Raw genomic sequence first — 20,464 nt, 5'->3', positions numbered from 1 at the left:
AAGTGACATTTTATTCAGAAGAGGGGAGAAGGCACCGTGAGCTATGTGGGCAGTGACAGAGTTTTAAGGACTGTCCTTAGATGAGCAGATGAACATGAACAAAGTCTAGGAAGAGGAACTGCATATGATGCATGGTTCCCAAGCTGTGGGTATCAGGGGCAGAGCACCCACTTTCAGGGCAGGCGCTAGCTTTGTGTCCTGCCCCTTGGTAGGTCTCTAACGGTGGGGTCATGGAGGAAGGCAATGGAAGGTAAGGTTGTAGAAGCGGAAAGGCATGTTGGGGCAAAGAGTGAGTAAGCCAAGGGTTTGGGGTTTTGTTTTACCGGCTACTAGGGGGCGCTAAACCAATGTTTTCAGGAAAAGCAATCAGACTGGATTAGGGAAAGGGGAAGACTGATACGCAGTCAAGAAGGAAAGTATTGCAGTAATTCAGGTAGGAGGTCTCAGTTTCCATATTCAAAGAAGAGAATGGAATGATGAATGCCTAGTCATGTTGGCCCCTCAGAGGCACCTCTGGGCCATCTCAAATGGTGTTTCTTCTACCTGGAACACTTTTCCTTCTGTGATCCCTCCGTCCCTTTTCCTTATCCTGATAGGACTCTTCTAGATGTTCCGTGGCCCAATTACCCTTCCCAACCCTTTGAGTCTGATTGGGTGCCCCCCACTTACCACTCCCACATCAAGCTGCATTCCCCCGTCATTCCAGGTATCCTTTGTATGATAACTGTCTACGATCTTTACCCCCTTTCATACTGCAGGTTCTAGGAGGACAGGGATATATTTTTTTAATAATAAATTTATTTTTTATTGGTGTTCAATTTGCCAACATACAGAACAACACCCAGTGCTCATCCCGTCAAGTGCCCCCCTCAGTGCCCCCTCAGTGCCCGTCACCCATTCACCCCCACCGCCCGCCCTCCTCCCCTTCCACCACCCCTAGTTCGTTTCCCAGAGTTAGGAATCTTTATGTTCTGTCTCCCTTTCTGATATTTCCCACACATTTCTTCTCCCTTCCCTTATATTCCCTTTCACTATTATTCATAGTCCCCAAATGAATGAGAACATACACTGTTTGTCCTTCTCCGATTGACTTACTTCACTCAGCATAATACCCTCCAGTTCCATCCACGTCGAAGGAAATGGTGGGTATTTGTCGTTTCTAATGGCTGAGGAATATTCCATTGTATACATAGACCACATCTTTATCCATTCATCTTTCGATGGGCACCGAGGCTCCTTCCACAGTTTGGCTACTGTGGACATTGCTGCTAGAAACATCGGGGTGCAGGTGTCCTGGCGTTTCATTGCATCTGTATCTTTGGGGTAAATCCCCAACAGTGCAATTGCTGGGCCGTAGGGCAGGTCTATTTTTAACTCTTTGAGGAACCTCCACACAGTTTTCCAGAGTGGCTGCACCAGTTCACATTCCCACCAACAGTGTAAGAGTGTTCCCTTTTCTCCGCATCCTCTCCAACATTTGTTGTTTCCTGCCTTGTTAATTTTCCCCATTCTCACTGGTGTGAGGTGGGATCTCATTGTAGTTTTGATTTGTATTTCCCTGATGGCAAGTGATGCGGAGCATTTTCTCATGTGCGTGTTGGCCATGTCTATGTCTTCCTCTGTGAGATTTCTCTTCATGTCTTTTGCCCATTTCATGATTGGATTGTTTGTTTCTTTGGTGTTGAGTTTAATAAGTTCTTTATAGATCTTGGAAACTAGCCCTTTATCTGATAGGTCATTTGTAAATCTCTTCTCCCATTCTGTAGGTTGTCTTTTAGTTTTGTTGACTGTATCCTTTGCTGTGCAAAAGCTTCTTATCTTGATGAAGTCCCAATAGTTCATTTTTGCTTTTGTTTCTTTTGCCTTCGTGGATGTATCTTGCAAGAAGTTACTGTGGCTGAGTTCAAAAAGGGTGTTGCCTGTGTTCTCCTCTGGATTTTGATGGAATCTTGTCTCACATTTACATCTTTCATCCATTTTGAGTTTATCTTTGTGTATGGTGCAAGAGAGTGGTCTAGTTTCATTCTTCTGCATGTGGATGTCCAATTTTCCCAGCACCATTTATTGAAGAGACTGTCTTTCTTCCAGTGGAGAGTCTTTCCTCCTTTATCGAATATTAGTTGACCATAAAGTTCAGGGTCCACTTCTGGGTTCTCTATTCTGTTCCATTGATCTATGTGTCTGTTTTTGTGCCTGTACCACACTGTCTTGATGACCACAGCTTTGTAGTACAACCTGAAATCTGGCATTGTGATGCCCCCAGCTATGGTTTTCTTTTTTAAAATTCAGGACAGGGATATATTGACTGCATTTTCCATTCTACTTCCACTGCTTCTTTATATTGCTTAGCACAGAGTATTCACTATACATATTTTTAATGAAAGTATTATAATAAGAATTACAAGAGAAAAATCAATAGATTTTGTAAGAGATGACCACATGCTACCATCTTTCAGGGTTGCCTTAGAAAAATCTAGGCATAGATTTATCCTTGGACTCACATGGAAGCCTCTCTAATGTTAGCACACTAGACCTTCCCTGACATCACTCTAAGTAGTGCCAGTTATAGACTTGTATTGTTCCACTTTATTTTCTCCACAGCTTTACTGAATCCAAATTTGAAGAAGACAATTGAATGTGCCAAGAAAATTGTAAAAGGAAAAGATGGGATGGGAGCATGGTAAGTGGTACATTTTTTAATATTCAATGTTGATGTCTTCCGCCCATTATCTTTAATCCTAATCTTGGCCTAATCTTGGTTTCTGAACATCTGTAGTCTCAAATGAGTGGGATCTTAATCATCATGCTAAGCAGTAGACCACCACTGAGTTCTGCAACCCCAAAGTCTCAGAAGGAAGGACATAATTATCAAATTGCCTTAAGTGGAATGTATTTTTTTCCTTCTTAGATCTTGCTTAGGGTTATACAGAGGGCTAGGATGAGTAGCCTTGAAATAAACCTGGGATGCCTGGGTGGCTCAGCGGTTGAGCATCTGCCTTTGGTTCAGGGCATGATCCTGGGATCTGGGATTGAGTCCCACATCGGACTTCTTGCAGGGAGCCTGCTTCTCCCTCTGCCTGTGTCTCTGCCCCCCCCATCTCTCATGAATAAATAAATAAAATCTTTAAAAAAGAGAATCTTATAGGAATTTAGATGAAAGAAATAATCAGAGATATACACAAATATATATATATATATTTGAGATTTTATTTATATATTCATGAGAGACAGAGAGAGAGAGAGAGAGAGAGAGAGAGACAAGAGACACCGACAGAGGGAGAAGCAGGCTCTACGCAGGGAGCCTGATGTGGGACTTGATCCCGGGTCTCCAGGATCACACCCTGGGCAGAAGGCGGCGCTAAACCGCTGAGCCACCCAGGCTGCCCTCCTATAAGGTTCTTAATGCATGTTGTGAAATGACTCTCCAGCAAGTTTGCACCAATTTATATTAATATTAAGAGTTTAATAAAATTCTGCACTCTCATCAATTATAAATCTTTGCCATTTGAAAGGCATATAACAATTTTATCTTCTTTTGCATTTTGTGATACTTCATTAGGGTGTTTTCCTGTTATGTTTGCTATATATTTATATTATTTTGTGATTTTTTTCCTGCGGCCCTTGTCCTTTGCTTATTTTTAAATTTCAGGTCCTCATATTTACTTGTAAGAACACCTTACATATTAAGTATTATATTAGGTGTATTAACAGATAATTATATATTTGTTACCAGAAATAACTGCAGCTCTGATTTCTTCTTTAAGCAGATATTTGCTTCAGAAAGCCATCTAAAATTTACAAGTGGTTGGGCCTGTATTTGACTTCTTTCACTCAATACTTGTTCATACTGTTGTGCATAGTTCTAATTTGTTTGTTCTCATTACTGTATAATATTCCATTATATGGATATATCAATTTATATATCCATTATTCTGTTGGTGAGTATTTGGGTAGTTTTCACTTTTTTAGTGCTGCCATGGACATTCTCTACTTTTCTTTTGGTGAATATATAAATGGATTTCCATTGACTTTACCAAGGAATGAAATCACTGATATGCATATTTTCAGATCTGGTATATTTTACCAAACCACTTTCTAAAGAGATTCTGTTTACACTCCCATCAGCAGTTGCAGTTTTCAGTGACTCCAAATTATTGAGAATGCTTGGTATTTTTTGTTTATTCTTGTGACTGTAGTGGTATTGCACTGGGTTTTAGTTTGTATTTCCTTGGCAGCTAATGGGATTGAGCACTTTTTTCAAATGTTTATTGGCCATTTAGATATCCTTTTATGTGAAGTGCCTGTTCAAATCTTTTGTCAGTTTTTCTATTGTATTTGTCTTATTAACTTATCAGGAATTATTTATATATTCTGGATAAAAGTTTTTGTTGGATACAAGTATTACATACATCTTCTTTCATTCTGTGAGTTACCTTCTCCTTTTCTTAATGGAGTCTTGATAAAATGAAATTCTTAATCTTAATATAGTCTAAATTATTATTACTTTCATTTTATGGTTATTTTTGGTTATTTTAGAGAAATATTTGTCTATTCTTAGGTTATGAGGGTATTCTTAACTTTTTTTCTAAAAGCTTTATTTAATCTTTCATATTTGGCTCTACAATACCTTTTTCTTGCTTTATTGCATTGGCTAGGATCACCAGTAAATGTTGAATAGAAGTGATGATAGTGGCATCCTTGCTCATTCCCAATCTCACAGGTAAGTTTGATATTTTATCATTAAGTGTTATATTTTCTTTAAACGTTCTGAGATACTCTTATTCAGATTGAGTGTTCTTTCTGTTTCTAGTTTGTTAAAGTTTTTAAAATCATGAATGGGTGTTGAATTTTGGTTATTACATATTTAGTATCTTTGCAATTCTATGTTAGCCTATCCATATATATATTTTTAAAATTCAAGTTGTTGCCTTTTTAATTTCTCTTCTCTTCCATGGCTTTCTCCAGAGGTTATGCCTGGTTACATCTGATTGAGGCTCTCAGTTTTATAAAACTTACTTTTGGATTCTGTAGTATGTTATTCTCATAAAAAATGTTCCTCTGAATTTCATGATGATGCCCTTTATCTTATACTAATATTTCCCATAAGTACCATGTTAGTTTTATTTTTCCTTAAATAAGGACAGGTTTACCCATATTTAGTATTTGCCTAATAGGTTATGTGACTTTTTCTTGTTTCAGCTCACTGTTATTTTAGTAATGGTTCAGACCCACTTCACAAATGTCCATCTGGGCATAGACTTCTGTGCAAGACTTCTGGCCCAGTTTCTGCATTGCAGATTTTCCTGATATGTGTGCCTAGTCCTCTCTCATAGGCTAAGCCAGTGGAGTACATGAAAACTCTCCATTTCCAGCATGCACTTCTATCATCTCCATTGATCATGGTGGGCCTACACTATCCACTGTCTCACCACCAATTTCCACCATCTTTTGCCTTTTCTACCCCACATTTCAGAATTGAATGCTTGGTTGTTTCAGGGCACTGTAGTCACCAGTTAGATTTAGAAACAATGTCATATTTCCTCAGTTTAAGATTGTACATCTTAATATTTTTGCTATTAGGGTTTATCCTGCAATAGCTTCCTCCCAGAAAAGTTGTTAGTAAATCACTAATGTATTTTACCATAGAAGGAATCTTACAATAGAGGAAATCCTTTCATGATAGCTATAATTTCTTTACTTCTTTCATCTGTAGGCTTTATATATTTACATAAACATCATCATTTAATCCTCACGAATCCTTGTGCAGTGACTATTCTTATTCCCCATAAAATGAGGACACGGAGGCATAGAGAGGTACAACAAGTTACCCGTGGCCATAGCGTTGGAATTAATTCTAGATCTTTGCTATTCTAGACCTCGGCTTTCACAAGTCTACTCAGAGATGGGGGGTGGTTGGCCTGGGAAATCTGTGCTCCATCATGTGAAAGGCAACTGAAGGACTCTATACAGTTCTTCTGTGGGGGCAGACTCACGGCTTCCAAACAAGTCAGTGAGTGCTGGAGGGGCAGACCTGCAGGTAGATTAATTTTACCAGTGGAAATCTTGGGTGGTGTTTCTTACAGTGACCTCTGGGCCCTGTAGGCAGTGGAGACCTCGTTCAGAATGTGGCAACAGGAAGTGTGTCAATCTCAGAGGTCAGCTTTTTATTGTTGCTTTTTTGTCTTTTTCTGTGCCTTTTGGTGCTAAATTCAGTTGGAGATTTTTGTCTGTTTTTCTTGCCTCTGTCTCCAGCATCTTGCTCTGTGTCTGGCATATAATAGGTATGCCCTAAATATTTGTTGAAAGATCGAGGCTGCATTTGGGCTATTACGTAGAAGCCATTAAATTTTTTAAAAGAATTTATCATTTATTATTTCTGAAAATAAAAATAATACATGTGTTTAAAGATGATAATCAAAAAGTAAACTTCTTGCTCTTGTCAGCAGCCTCCTGAAGGTCACCACTATTAATATGTCCTATAAATCAGAGAAAAATCTATAAACATTGAGAATGAGAAAAATATTTTAAAATACACATGAAATCCCAACATATACACTGATTTGCACCTAACTTTTTTTTCACTTATTAATAAAATTAAATCTTGGTATAGCATCACCTAAAGGTCTCTGCCCTCTAAATGCTGCAGGTAATTATCTGCCAGTCCCCTATCAATGAACATTTAGATTTTTTTCCATTTGCCAGGTGCATTTAAATGTGGGTAGAGAGATTGCTAAACTGGCATTCAGAGAGGGGCACCTCCGATATACTGCATGAGGGGGCCTGTGTTCCCCCAGCTTGCCAACCTAGAGCAATAAAATTTGTGTGGTTTTTGGAAATTGAGACTTAAATGATGCCATTCTATTTTGCTTTGCAAAATATTTTTAAACTACAAAGAATTTGAGCATCTTCTCGTGTGTTTGTTGGCCATTTTTCTCTAAACTGATTATTCACATGCTTAACCCATTTTTCTTTTTTTGTTTATTTTATTAAATAATAAATTTATTTTTTATTGGTGTTCAATTTGCCAACATACAGAATAACACCCAGTGCTCATCCTGTCAAGTGCTCCCCTCAGTGCCCGCCACCCAGTCACCCCCACCCCCTGCCCTCCTCCCCTTCCACCACCCCTAGTTTGTTTCCCAGAGTTAGGAGTCTTCAATGTTGTCTCCCTTTCTGATATTTCCTACCCATTTCTTCTCCCTTCCCCTCTATTCCCTTTCACTATTGTTTATATTCCCCAAATGAATGAGAACATATAATGTTTGTCCTTCTCCGATTGACTTACTTCACTCAGCATAATACCCTCCAGTTCCATCCACGTGGAAGCAAATGGTGGGTATTTGTCATTTCTAATGGCTGAGTAATATTCCTTGTATACATAAACCACATCTTCTTTATCCATTCTCTTTCGATGGACACCCAGACTCCTTCCACAGTTTGGCTATTGTGGACATTGCTGCTAGAAACATCGGGGTGCAGGTGTCCTGGCGTTTCATTGCATCTGTATCTTTGGGGTAAATCCCCAGCAGTGCAGTTGGTGGGTCGTAGTAGCCCATTTTTCTACTGGGATGTTAATGTTTTCCTTTGTTTTTATTGATTTTAGATGTGTCCTTTATAAATCAGGGTTATTAGACCTTTATCCATGATATCTATGTGAACTACTTTTCTCAGGTTTGCCGTTTGTATTTTTACATTGTCTATGGTATTTTCATCATATAGGAGTTTTACATTTTCACAGAATCAGATCCTTCAATATTTTGTTTCATGCATGGCTCCTGAATTTATATGAAACTGCACTCCAAGTTTGTAAAGAAATGAAACTATGTTTTCTTCCATATTAGAACAGTGCCTGCCCATAGGATGCCTGGGTGGCTCAGCGGTTGAATGTTTGCCTTCAGCCCAGGGCATGATCCTGGAGTCACGAGATCGAGACCCACATTAAGCTCCCTGCATGGAGCCTGCTTCTCTCTCTGCCTGTGTCTCTGCCTCTCCCTGTGTGTCTCTCATGAATAAATAAATAAAATCTTAAAAAAATAAGTAGAATAGTACCCGCCCAAAATGAGCCCTATAATTAAATTTTTGTTAATAAATTAGAAAAGAGAATTCTCATGGTTTTACGTTTTTATACTTAAATTGCTGACCTTCTTGGAATTTGTTGTCATATAAAAAATGAGGTGTAGGGATCCAGCTTTCTATTTTTCAAATGGTTAATCAGTGTTCTGAATACCACTTATACATTAATCCATTTTCCTTACTAATTTAATGGATTATATTTTAAAGTGGGAGTCCCCTTACTAGTGTGTCTTCCCAGTGTTTAAAATATCTTTCATACAGTCTCTACTCTGCAATTAATTGGAAGCATGGCTGGCTCTCTAGGGTGAGCACTAATGAGCTAAAATCATCTTTATTGCACAACACTAAGTAGAGATATGCTGGGCCAGGCTGATTAAAGCCTTCTCACTTGTTCAGGACTCCCAGCAAAGTGAGCTTTTATTAAACTAATAAGCACCCATGTCTTTTCAAAGCTCTGATCAAGCAGCTCTGCAGAGTTGAGGCAGACAGAAAGGGAGAAGACCAAGGGCCTGCATACCTACAGGATTCCCTTCTTCAGTGCCTGCCCTGGGCTCTGGAGAGCCCTGCAGTTTCTGAAAATATGTGTGTGTGTGTTTTCCCCACTGCTTTATAGTTGTTAGGGGCTAGGGGATCAGATCCCCCCACCCCTATTTTAACTTTTTAAAAAAGATTTTATTTATTCATGAGAGACACACAGAGAGAGGCAGAGACATAGGCACAGGGAGAAGCAAGTTCCTCACAGGGAGCCCGATGTGGGACTCAATCCTAGGACTCCGGGATCATGCCCTGAGCTGAAGGCAGATGCTCAACCGCTGAGCCACTCAGGGGTCCTAGAACCCCTTCTTTAACTGTGGGACCCCCTACCTTGGAAGACTCATGGGGGCCTGCCTGGCTAACGGACTACTACTACTACTAACCAGGATTTCTAATGGCCTGCAGCTGGCCTGGTGAACCCCACAGCTTCTAGGTTGGGATAGGAGGACCTGGGGTCTGGGTGCTGGCATGGGGGCTGAGAATAGAGGAATCACTTTTAGGGGCATGAGGAGAAAAAGTTTGAGAAACTCAGTCTAACTGGCCTAGGCAGGGTTGAGGTGCTAGGGAAGAAGCACGTGCATGGAAAGGTGAAAGAAACCCTGGCTTAAGGTCAAGGATTCCCATTTCAGATCAAGGGCCTGCCAAGGACTCACCACCTGAACCTGAGCAAGTCATGGAACTTCTCTGGTGCTCACTTCAGAGAATTTATGAGTACTTCTCTTATCAAGGGCTAGGGGAGGGTCTCCAAATTCACAGTGTGAGATTTATGGATTTATGGATTGAAGGGGGACCGGTGGTGTGAGCCTGAGGATTTAGGGGACCCTAGCATTCATGCTAGGATGTGCTGGAGTCAGCAAGAGAATCATACTTGAGATGCACAAAAGAAATGTGCATCTGCAGCAGCTGGGTGGCAAGCTCCAACCAATGCTTCAAGGGTCAGGTCAGGGTGTAAATGGGCTGGGGTGGGGAGGAGACTGGAACCCTGCAGATCCTGAGCTCAGACACTGGGGAGCCCCCTCTTGTTCACTTTCCCTGCTTTCCTCTCTGCAGGCCCTCCTGGTCCCTGAACTGCAGGTTCGCTGACAATCTGGCGCGGTGGTTGGATGGTTGCAGACTTCATCGGCAAGGGTGGCCCCGACAACACTCTCCAGTGGCACCTTCCAAATGAAGATGCTTTTCTGTAAGCTATCTTCCCTCAATCCTGTTGATTATCTCCCCACTTGGCAGCTCCAGATGGAACAGGACAAATTCTGCTTTATCCGGGGATGTAGAATGCAGAATAAACCAGCTACTTACTCAAAAGGACCAAAGGTGTCCACTTGTCTAATTATACTGTGATTGTTACTAGCATAACCATGGAGGATAAGAAGGAAGGAAACTATCTGGACAAGATGAATCCATGAATGTCAATATTAGGTAGGGAAGGGAAGAAAAGATAACAGTGAAAGAGGGGTCAAAGGCAAGCAGGGCCACCAGTCCCAAGCTGTGCCCATGCTAGGACATGCAGGAGGAAGTGACACTACAAAATCCTCCTTGTACTTCTATGGAGAGAATCAAGTGACAGTTGTTCTCTTCTGTAAGAAGTTAAGTTTTTTTAAAAAGATTTTTATTTATTTATTCATGACAGACACACACACACACAGAGAAGGAGGCAGAGACACAGGCAGAGGGAGAAACAAGCTCCATGCAGGGAGCCTGACATGGGACTCAATCCCAGATCTCCAGGATCACACCCTGGGCTGAAGGCGGCGCTAACCGCTGGGTCACTCCGTAAGAAGTTAAGTTTTAAAAATTTATCAGTAACACATACTTGCATTAGAGAAATTGAAAAATATAAAAATGAAAAAAAAAGAAAAAGAGAAATATAGAAATGTTTAAAAAGTCGTCCCATGATCTTAGCTCCCAAAGGAAATAGCTATCATGCTTTGGTTGTTATTCTCTTTGGGTTTATTCTTCCTGTAGAATTACCAACAATGCTCTGATAATGTTACAGAGTTTGATACCTCATGTTTTAGAAAGAAAAAGGTGGGGATCCCTGGGTGGCGCAGCGGTTTGGCGCCTGCCTTTGGCCCAGGGCATGATCCTGGAGGCCTGGGATCGAATCCCACGTCGGGCTCCCGGTGCATGGAGCCTGCTTCTCCCTCTCTCTCTCTCTCTCTCTCTCTCTCTCTGACTATCATAAATAAATAAAAATAAATAAATTTTAAAAAAGAAAGAAAAAGGCATGCTAATAAATCTTTCCCCTCCATGTATTGTGATTTTAAATAAAAGGGATTTATTTCTGAAGCTTGGAGGCTTATAAAATCCTTGCACCAGGGGCCAGTCTGGGCTTCCAGAGCACCCCTGCCAGAGCCAGGGGAGCAGAAGCAGCAGCAGAGCTATGCTATCTGTTCTTCAGAGGCCAGGTACCCAAGTGTGGAGAGCACAGTTCCTAACCTTTCAGCACTGCACAGGAGGGAAAGAACTGAAGTGGCATTGAGAGAGCTGTCAGCAGCATAGGCTTCACCATGGATGTTAGGGATTCTTTAAAATGAAAACTTAGTGCCAGTTAATATTCCACTGTATGAACCCACCATATTTGATTTAACTTCTCCCTACATTAGATTTTTAAATATTGCCATTTTTTAACCATTACAAAGTATGCTGTAGTGCCAATTTGTGGCTGCCTTTCATTTGTTTACACTTTCAAAATCACATGAGTCACATATATTTAATGTAGAAAACTTGGAGAGTACAGACGGTCATAAAGAAGGAAATTAAAAATACCCATCATTCCCCACTGGAAATGGAAGTCTGCATCATTGTGATGCAGCCACAGTCCAGAGCCCTGGGGTAGGGATGGTGTCGGTCTTTTTATGTGTCTGCTTTCCTGACTTCGGTGTGCGCACATACACATTTTTCCTTACAAACATGAACTACCACTGAACAAACAGTTTGTATCTTGCCTTTTCTCATGCAATATTTTGTGGCCTGGTATTTCCAGGTTTATGATAGGAAACCCAGCACTGTTTTGAACAACCTCACAGCATTCTTGTATGTGGACAAACTAATGGATATCACCTTCCTTTGTTAACTCTCTTCTACCCAGACACCAAGTAACCGACCTCAGGGAATCATGGCCACCAAAAGGCAGGCAGAGCTGAAAGCAAATCAGTCCTTCTTTTTGTTTCTTGGTGCTTTCTGAGGGGGGAGAAGAAACAGCTATAAATCAGAATTTCGGGGCAGAGCTTTGACTAAGTTCAGTAATGATTGATCAGCTTATTGAATTGGTTTTTGTGTGGTATTCCCCCCTGTCTAAGGAAAAAGGTATTCCAGAGTTCCCAACCACAGGGCATGAGTCGTACAGTAAAATCCCTGCTGCTGGGTCTACACTTGCAAGGTCTACACTCTGAGACCCTGAGAGCCACTTCCTTATTGAGCTGGGAATCCCATGCTGTTACTGAGGGTGGGCCCGGGAGTGATAATGCACCTGACCTCAACCCAGCCTTTCCCCAGACATTAATGACAACCTGCAATTGATTAAAACACTATCTCCTCAAGTGCCCAATCCAGCGTGCTGCGATCTCCTTCCAGCCCATTACTTGGCCGTGGTTTATCACTGGCCTCTAATGGCCACTCTGTCAACATGGGCGTGAGACTGGAGGACAAAGCAAATGTTAGTATATCGATTGGAATAGTCTCTCTGGGGTTTCCCAACATCAACTTCTGGCTTAGCACTCTCAAACCCACTGGTAGTGGGCATTGCGAAGAGCACTCACTCTGGGGCCAGATCTCCCTGCCCAGTGTAGGGAATGATGAATGCTTTATTTAAAAATCTTACTGCTGTTATATGCAACCGATGAATTATTGAAAACCACATCTGAAACTAATGATGTACCATATGTTGGCTAATTGAATTGAAATTTAAAAAAAGTCTCAATGATGACTCCCTTTACTATTACTTCTAGTACCAGCAGCTACCATATGAACCCCAACCTTACATATATTACACATAGGCCTTTACATACAAGATCTTCAAACCTTGCAAAACCTTCCAAGGTAGGTATGAATTAGAACCATATCATGGGTGGAAGAACTGAGGCTTGGAGGGACTAAACAACTTGGCTTTATTCCAGCTTGGTAATAGATGGAGATGGAATGGGTATCTCCTCAAAACCTATGACTCCCCCACACGACCCACTCCACACCCTAGTTCTGTTAATTTTGGTGTGTTGGTGTTAATTTTTCACTCCACCATTGGCTAGAAAATTGGTCTCCAGCTTTTCAATGAAGACTTTGCACTGGGGCACCTGGGTGGCTCAATGGGTTAAGCATCTGACTTCAGCTCAGGTCATGATCCTGGGGCCTTGGGATGGAGCCCCATATTGGGCTTTCTGCTCAGTGGGGAGTCTGCTTCTCCTTCTCCCTCTTTCCCTACCCCCGCTTGTGCTCTCTCTCTTAAATAAATTAATAAAATATATTTTTTTAAAAAGACTGCGGTGAAGAGGTTTTAGGTAACCAGCATGGAACAATGGGCCATTGTCACAGTGTACAATTCACAGGCTGGGAAATTGAGGTCCTAAGAAATGAAGTAACTTTCTCAGCTACATAAAATAAATCAATAGAGAAGGCAGTGTGGTGACCTGCCATGTTTCCCAACTTCTATCATGATGAACATCACCTAGAGTGGCTGTTAAAATGCTGATTCCTGGGTCATACCTCATTTCTACCAAGCCTTGTCTCTAGGTATGGGGCCCCAGAATGTGTCTTTTTAAAAAATATCTCCAGCTCTATCTGATCTTTGGGACACGGGAGAAGCTGGTGAGTAGCAAGAGTATGGGTTGGGAAGACGCAAAAGACATAGGGTTGTTACTGGGTCTGCACTGACTGTTAGGTCACTTCACTCTCTGAGCCTTATTTTTCCAATCTGTAGGGTGAAGTGAATGACCCTGGCTCGGCCAGCCAAACAGTGGCCATGTTGAGGGGTGGCAATGAAGTGATGGGATCTTCTGATTCTTGGGCCCTTTGCCTGTCTTCCAGTGCTACATTGATATGAATGAGCAAAGGTGCTGCTGAAGATCTACCATCAGGAGGTTTAGGGTGGTGTGTGCATGTGTGTGTTTTCACCATCTGGTGCCATGGGTATCCTTCAGATGGCTTGGCCACATCAGTTACTGGAGTTGAGAAGATTGTGTCTTGCTCATTCTCAGGACACTGCTTTCTAGAATTCCCATTAAGCGGTGGCTGGTTTTCGTTTTGAAACTCAAATTCTACCTACATCTAGGGTTAGCGGCCAGGCATCCCTGGCTCCTCATCACTGCTTCCTCCTTCCTCCCTAGACTTCTAGCTACTTTGAAGCAAGTCTGCCCCTCTATTCTCCTGTCTCTTGCCCTGAAGGTTTTGGCTCCTGGCACGCTGTTGTCCACCACTGCTGAAGGCATTCTCAGTGGCCTTAGCATTTTTGTAGACAAGCCACCAGCACCCTGACATTTCATTTCCTTAACATCATTGTCTGTAAAGATCTTGTTCTCAACCTCACTTCAGCCACAACCCCTATGGCCATGCATTCCTCAGCCTTGCCATTGCTAGTAGCTCTGCCACCTCCAGAGCCTCCATCTTAACCCTACACGCTTTGAACACCACCTCATATCTTTCCATGGCATTCCCTCCCACAGGTCTCCAACTCTGACAATTCTTTGATTCCATTGGAATATCAAAGGATTGATTTTCTTCCCCTTGATCTGTTCCCCACCTTTCCTGTGTCCTCACTTGTCTCCAGCCCTGGCTTAGATTTCAAGGCCGCCTTTGTGATGCCAGCATGAATCCACTTCTCCCTTACTCATCTTTCATCTCTCTGACATACCCACCTGGCTACTCAACCTCAGGTAAACCTGACTCTTCCCCTGCTCCATGTTTGTGCCCACGTAGCTCTACATATTTAGAGGAGAAGAATAAGAATCCCACAACACCATGTTGACTGGTGTCACTTTAAACTCTTGCCAACCATTATCAAGTGGGCCTTTACATTTCCAATCTATTTCACACTTTCTCCTGTCTTGTTAAATCTCCAACATCTCCTCCCTAATCCACCCTCTTAACGGATGATGTTGCTTCCTATTTCACGGAGGAAATAGAAGCCTTCAGATAAGACCATCTGCAGGCTCCCACCACACCTGCCCCCACATGCTCCTCCCTCCCTTCTGTGCTCATGGATGAACTGCTGATGCTCTCGGTTAAGGCCAGCCTCTTAACTTGGGTCTTGGATACCACCCTTCTCGCTTACTCTTAGACTATACAAGAGACAAGTGATACTGGACTATTATCTTCCTTACATGATTGCTTTCGTCCTCATAAGAACATATTGTAATCTTTCCCATTAAAAAAAAAATCCCTCTCATGACCTCTCATTTCCTCAAACACTCCTCAAAAGAATTGTCCAGGTTCCCTCCCCTCTCTGCCTTACTGCTCATTCTCTTCTTAATCCAACTCCTTGGAAACACACCTATTGTGGTTATCGATGATCTCCACATTGCCAAATCCTATGATCAATTCTCAGATCACATCTTGCTCTCAGCATCATTTGACATTGTTGATCACTCCTTCTTAGAACACTAAGTTCACTGTCATTGGGCCACCATACACTGCTGGAGCTTCTCCCATCTCATAGGCCACTCCTTCTTCACCTCTTTTGTTGGTATCTCTCCTCTTCCTGGTGGATGTTGGAGGGACCCAGGCTCAGTCTTTGGGCCTCTTCACTATTTTCACCTACTCCCATGTTACATAACATCAGTATTCATCAGTATGCTTATGGCTTCCAAATATGTATATTTCCTCCCTCGTATTCCCCTCAAAACTTCAAATTCACATACAAAAAAATACCTGTTCTACATCTCCACTTGATCATCTAATAGACAGACATCTGTACATCACAACTGCAGTAGAAAATAAATATGAATAAAATATGAAGCCAAAGGCAGGGGGGAAGGAAGCCAGAGATCTCAGGCAGACTTCTTTGTCTTCAAATTTCTGGGTCACATAGGATGCACATGTCTCCAGGTATATGAAGCATTTCAGTATCAGGGAGCCTACTCACAGTGGGGTATCTTACAGCGGCTGGTCATGTAAGCACACTTTAGCTATGTGATCAGCACTAACCATTCAAATCTGCTCTGCTATCAGAAGTAGGTACAAACCATCAATCTAATTATTTTACTAAATAATGCTGACAGGCTGATTCATCTTGTTCCAAAGTGAATCACTTGTCTTTAGGTAATATATTCTACATCACTGGGCAAGGGTCATTTGTCCATAGACAGGCAAGCGATCTAGACCATATGGGATTAACCCGAAATGTTTGCATAACACGACAACAAGAAATCTTTTTAAGCCTATAGTGGAGCTGACTGAAACGCTGCAGGTAGGACAGGCAAATATTCCCATGACTATATAAATAGCTGCCTCCACCATGATGGAAGAGATCCAGTATAATCAACCTCCCAGCAAGTGCACAGCTGGTTCCTCTGGGGAATGGTGTTATATCCAGGACATAGGCAGTAGTCTCTGCTATGGGAAGCTTGGGCAGTTCAGTCTCGGTAAGGAGAAATCCATATTGTTGAGGACATGCATGAATCCCATTCCTCATATCATAGCCACTTGATTTGCTCATCGGGTATGGCTAGAAAAGAGACTGCCATCATCCACAACCCTTTTTGTTAACCAGATTATTGAAAGCTGCTTCTGCCAGGGGTGCCCTGTGATGAGCATTCACATAAGACACAGATGTCTTTACACTCTGTACCCATTCCAAGAGGTCTATCTGCAAATCTTTCTCAGACTTCTTTGTTACCAGTCTTCCATTTTTGTTCCTCTTGGATTTCTGATCATCGAGCCAAACTCTTAGTACTTCCTGTGAATCACCATAGAGATCTACCTCTAACCATCCTTCTTTCTTTCCTGTAGATGAGACTCACTGTATTGCTTAAAATTCTGCCCACAGGGAGATTTCTCTCTGTATGATGCTATAGCAGTCTACATCTCCTTGGGGCAGCACTCTGTGTAGATCCATCCATCAGGTAGGCCCCAGATTTGTCTTCTACAATCACCTGATCATAAAGGACACCCTGTGAAGCCATAGGTGAGGCTGGAGGGAGAAGAGGAACTATGGGAATCTGAGCCTGAGCACCTGCTGAAGCAGCTTTCTCGTGCCTTCAGGACCTGACCAAGCCCAATGCTAGGTCTGTCACTTTTACTCAGTAATGGTGTGCTGCTGGACACTAGAGCCACCCTTGTGGCTTGGACAATCAGAGAGCACGTAGGTCACAATGAGCAGTTCAGCTCACATGGTCACTGGTCTCCTATAGTCAGTCCTACTGGCAACGGAGGAGCTGCTTCTCAAAAGGAAAGCAGTTACTTCTGGAATAGAGCACAGCTTTGCTTTGAAGCCCTTAGGCACTAAGCTGTGACTCTACTAAGGCTTTCCAGAATTAGTTGCTGGAAGAGTTAATGGAGCAAAGTTAGCCACCTCCAGGTTCACCCCTGCAGTTGGGGTACAAGGAGGCAGAAAGTCTAGGCTTCCACTAGCATGCCTAGAATTTGCAGGAAACTGCTTGCTGTCAACTTCTGCAAAAACTTGCAGGTTTGAGTGAAGTGGCCGGGAGCAGAAGATGTAGCCTGACTCAGGAATTCGGCCTGCTGAGTCTCGATATGCACCATTCCAGATGAAGGACAGTCTGTTCCCTCCCTTCTAAATCTCCCTTCAGACTCACTGAGAGTCTATCGCTCAGTGGTGAAGCTTATACTGCAACTGCTTCCTATTGGCACGGGTACCTCCCAGGCCTCTGGCTCCTACAACCCAGGGGAGAACGTAGAAATGGGTGTACTGCTTGTTACATTCTCTCTTCCTTGGTAGGACATTGATTTCCTTGGAAAGAGACAAAAAAAGACTGTACAAATCCTAAGATCTGACTTAATGAGGTTAATTTGTTAAGTACTTACTGCAGTGAAAAACATTTAAGTGAATGAAGTTTAATTGTTTCTTTTAATTATTCATTTTTACTTCGAGTTATATAAGCTCATGATTTAAAGAGCAAAATAGGTTTGGCTGTGAAAATCAGCCTTCCCTCATTTTTCTCACCTTCTTCAGGGAAGAAAAAAAAAAACAAAACAAAACACTTTCAACTCTTTCAGCCAATACTTTGGTATTTACATCCAATTCTCTGAAGAATGGGCTTTTATCTTGCTCCTTGGTTTGTGTGAAATTAGGGGTCTCCTTATACGAGGGAGATAGAGGTTTAATTCTCTTTTGCTCTTTTGTTGCCACCACACATACGGAGCCCGTATGGCTCCCATCCTACCAATATGGTCCAATTATAATTTGGGTTCTTTCAACATTTGGTCTCCATCATGGCTATGCAAATGGTTTTCACAGCTGAGCCGTGGCATCTAGTCTATGATTACTTCTTTTTCCTGGACAACATTCTCTCCTCTTTAAACTGTGTTTGCTTCATTGTTTGCTTAGTTGCCTAACTACTTCTCATTCATTCAGCCCCCAACTTTTCCCCAGTTGTCCAATTCTTCTCTCAAAATGGGTAGATTCACTAGATTTTCTTTCTGTTTGTCTTCTTGAAGAACTCTCTCTCTCTTGGCACATTCTGTTTCAGTCTTTACTAGTATTTTGTCTCCAGCACACCTATTGTTCTGGAATTTTCTTTTACCACCATCACTTTTATCTCTCTCTGGGTTAGAGCCTTTCTTTCTTGGTTTATTCCCTCATTTTATTGGAGCACATCCTCCATATGCTTGCTTAGACTGAATGGAACTTTTTTGAAGTCTTTTGAGACTTTGTATGTCGGAAAATGTCTTTGTTCCACCCTGACACTTGGCTGATATTTTGGCTGGGCATAGAAATCTAGATCAAAAATAATTTTCCTTTAGAATATTTATTAAATTGCTCTTGATTAGTCTGAAGCTATTCTGATTATGGTTCTTTGTATATGACCTGTATTTTCTTTTGTAAGATTGTAGGATAGTCCTCAGTATTTCAAAATTTCATGATGACATGCCTCCAGTACTTAAAGTTTCAATATAATGCAACCTTTCAATCTGGAGATCTATGTTCTTCAGTTCTGGGCAATTGTCTTGGATTATTTTGTAGATTGTTTCTTCTTTTCTGATTTCTCTGTTCTCTCTTTCTGGCCTTCCTGGTATAGGGATGCTGTGCATCTTGTATTTTTCATTCATTCATTTAATATTTTCTTTCCATTTTTTTCTCTTTGATTTTTTCATCTTTCTGAAAAGTTTCCTTATCTTTTTTTTTTCAGAACTTCTATTGATTTTTCATTTTTATTGTCATGCTTTTAACTTCTAAGGGCTTTGTTCTCTGAACTTTCTTTCTTTCCTTTTAGTACCCTGTTCTTGTTTTGAAGATGTAATATGTTTTTTTTATGATGGATTTTGTTGTTCCTTTTTTTGCAGCATAAAATTTTTAAAATTATTTATTTAAAGTTTTTTTTTCAAATGTCTCTTGATCCCTGCTTGCTGGTTCATGTTTAAGAGTGGGAAAGCGGGATCCCTGGGTGTCTCAGCGGTTTGGCGCCTGCCTTTGGCCCAGGGAGCGATCCTGGAGTCCCGGGATGGAGTCCCATGTCGGGCTCCGTGCATGGAGCCTGCTTCTCCCTCTGCCTGTGTCTCTGCCTCTCTCTCTCTCATTCTATGTCTATCATAAATTTAAAAAAAGGGGGGGTGGGAAAGCAAGGAGCTGACTGGGAGCTCGAAGGCTGTGGGTGGACTGTTCTTGGAGAGGGTGAGCTTCACCCCAGGATGGTCTGGCTGGGTTGTATCCTTGTGGGCATTACTGGAATCAGGTCTTCAAGTCTGCCTACTTAAGGTGGTCATAGTTCCCAGAGAAGGCTGACAGAGTCTTCTACCTGGAATGGATAGACCTGGCTGCCCATTCTTGGAGCTAGTTTGGGAAGAAAGTTAAGGAGTGGGCAATGGCTCAGCTGTCAAGTATATGTGTTTATTGAAATCCCCTGATTGTGATATGGCACTCACATTCTGAACCATGCCTGATATCCCCAGTCCAGAAACTCAACCTTGCCTTCCTCAGGTAACAGAATGATGGTTTTCCATGAGAGAGGCAAGGTAAGCATTGGCTGCATGCGTGGAGGGGGAAAGGAGAGGTGGCCTTTAACTGATTCTTAAGCAGACTTTGGGCCATGTTGTTGGGCTGGCGGGATCAAGGGGGATCGGGAGGCACCAACACAATGGTGGCAGACCCTCCACCTTGTTGCCCCCACCTCAGAACTCTTCCATCACCAGCAGACAGTCATCAGGGGGAGACTGGACCTATGCAGGAAACCTGAACCGTACTTTACCCAGACCCCATATAAGGGGTTATTAAGGCAGTTAATGCCCCATACCAATTTCACCAGTAATATGCCTAATACCTATCACCCCGTACAGACACACAACACTTAAAAAGTCCTCTTGCCCTCCCCTGCACATGGCTCCCCCAGCCTGGGACTGCCCCGCTCTCTCCCTCCCCTGCAGGTCGCCCAACCTTGCCAGAGAGTGTGTCCAATTAAATGCCTGTTTCAACGAACTTTTGCCTGGCCTCCCTCTCTATTTCATTTCACTACAGATTGGATTAAACCTGACACATGTAGCCCTCCCTTTCTCCACACTCTCAGAGTAATCAGTGGCAGGCATTCCTGGCCTTGACGCTGAGGATCGGCCCAGCCTGCATTTGCTCTGCTGCTGGCGGAAGGCCAGCTTTTTGGGAGCGCTCTCAGTCAGTTGCCACACAACCATTTGCTTTCTCACTTCTAACATGCTGTCAAATGATCTCTTCTGCTTGTCCTGGACAGTTTGTGTATTG

At 42.3% G+C, this 20,464-nt stretch overlaps 1 protein-coding gene across 2 annotated transcripts in view; it reads left to right on the top strand.

Moving 5' to 3' along the window:
- Positions 1 to 9,904, top strand: part of LYZL4 (lysozyme like 4) — a 67,522-nt gene extending 57,618 nt beyond the window's left edge. The window contains exons 2-4 of one of the 2 annotated variants that reach the window (XR_008663923.1): positions 2,602 to 2,680; positions 4,656 to 4,720; positions 9,658 to 9,727. Coding sequence is in view for 1 of the 2 variants with exons in the window: in XM_055321325.1 (XP_055177300.1) it covers positions 2,602 to 2,680; positions 9,658 to 9,775 (197 nt within the window). In the remaining variant the exon portion in view is untranslated. Of the gene's footprint in view, positions 1 to 2,601; positions 2,681 to 4,655; positions 4,721 to 9,657 lie in introns of both variants that reach the window. The other variant, XM_055321325.1, reaches the window with a different exon arrangement.
- Positions 9,905 to 20,464: the final 10,560 nt, after the last annotated feature.

Source organism: Nyctereutes procyonoides, unplaced genomic scaffold (genome assembly GCF_905146905.1).
Source record: "Nyctereutes procyonoides isolate TBG_1078 unplaced genomic scaffold, NYPRO_anot_genome, whole genome shotgun sequence".
NCBI classification, from domain to species: domain Eukaryota; kingdom Metazoa; phylum Chordata; class Mammalia; order Carnivora; family Canidae; genus Nyctereutes; species Nyctereutes procyonoides.
The sequence above is the reverse complement of the archived record's forward strand: the minus strand, read 5'-3'. Positions and strand labels throughout refer to the sequence as shown.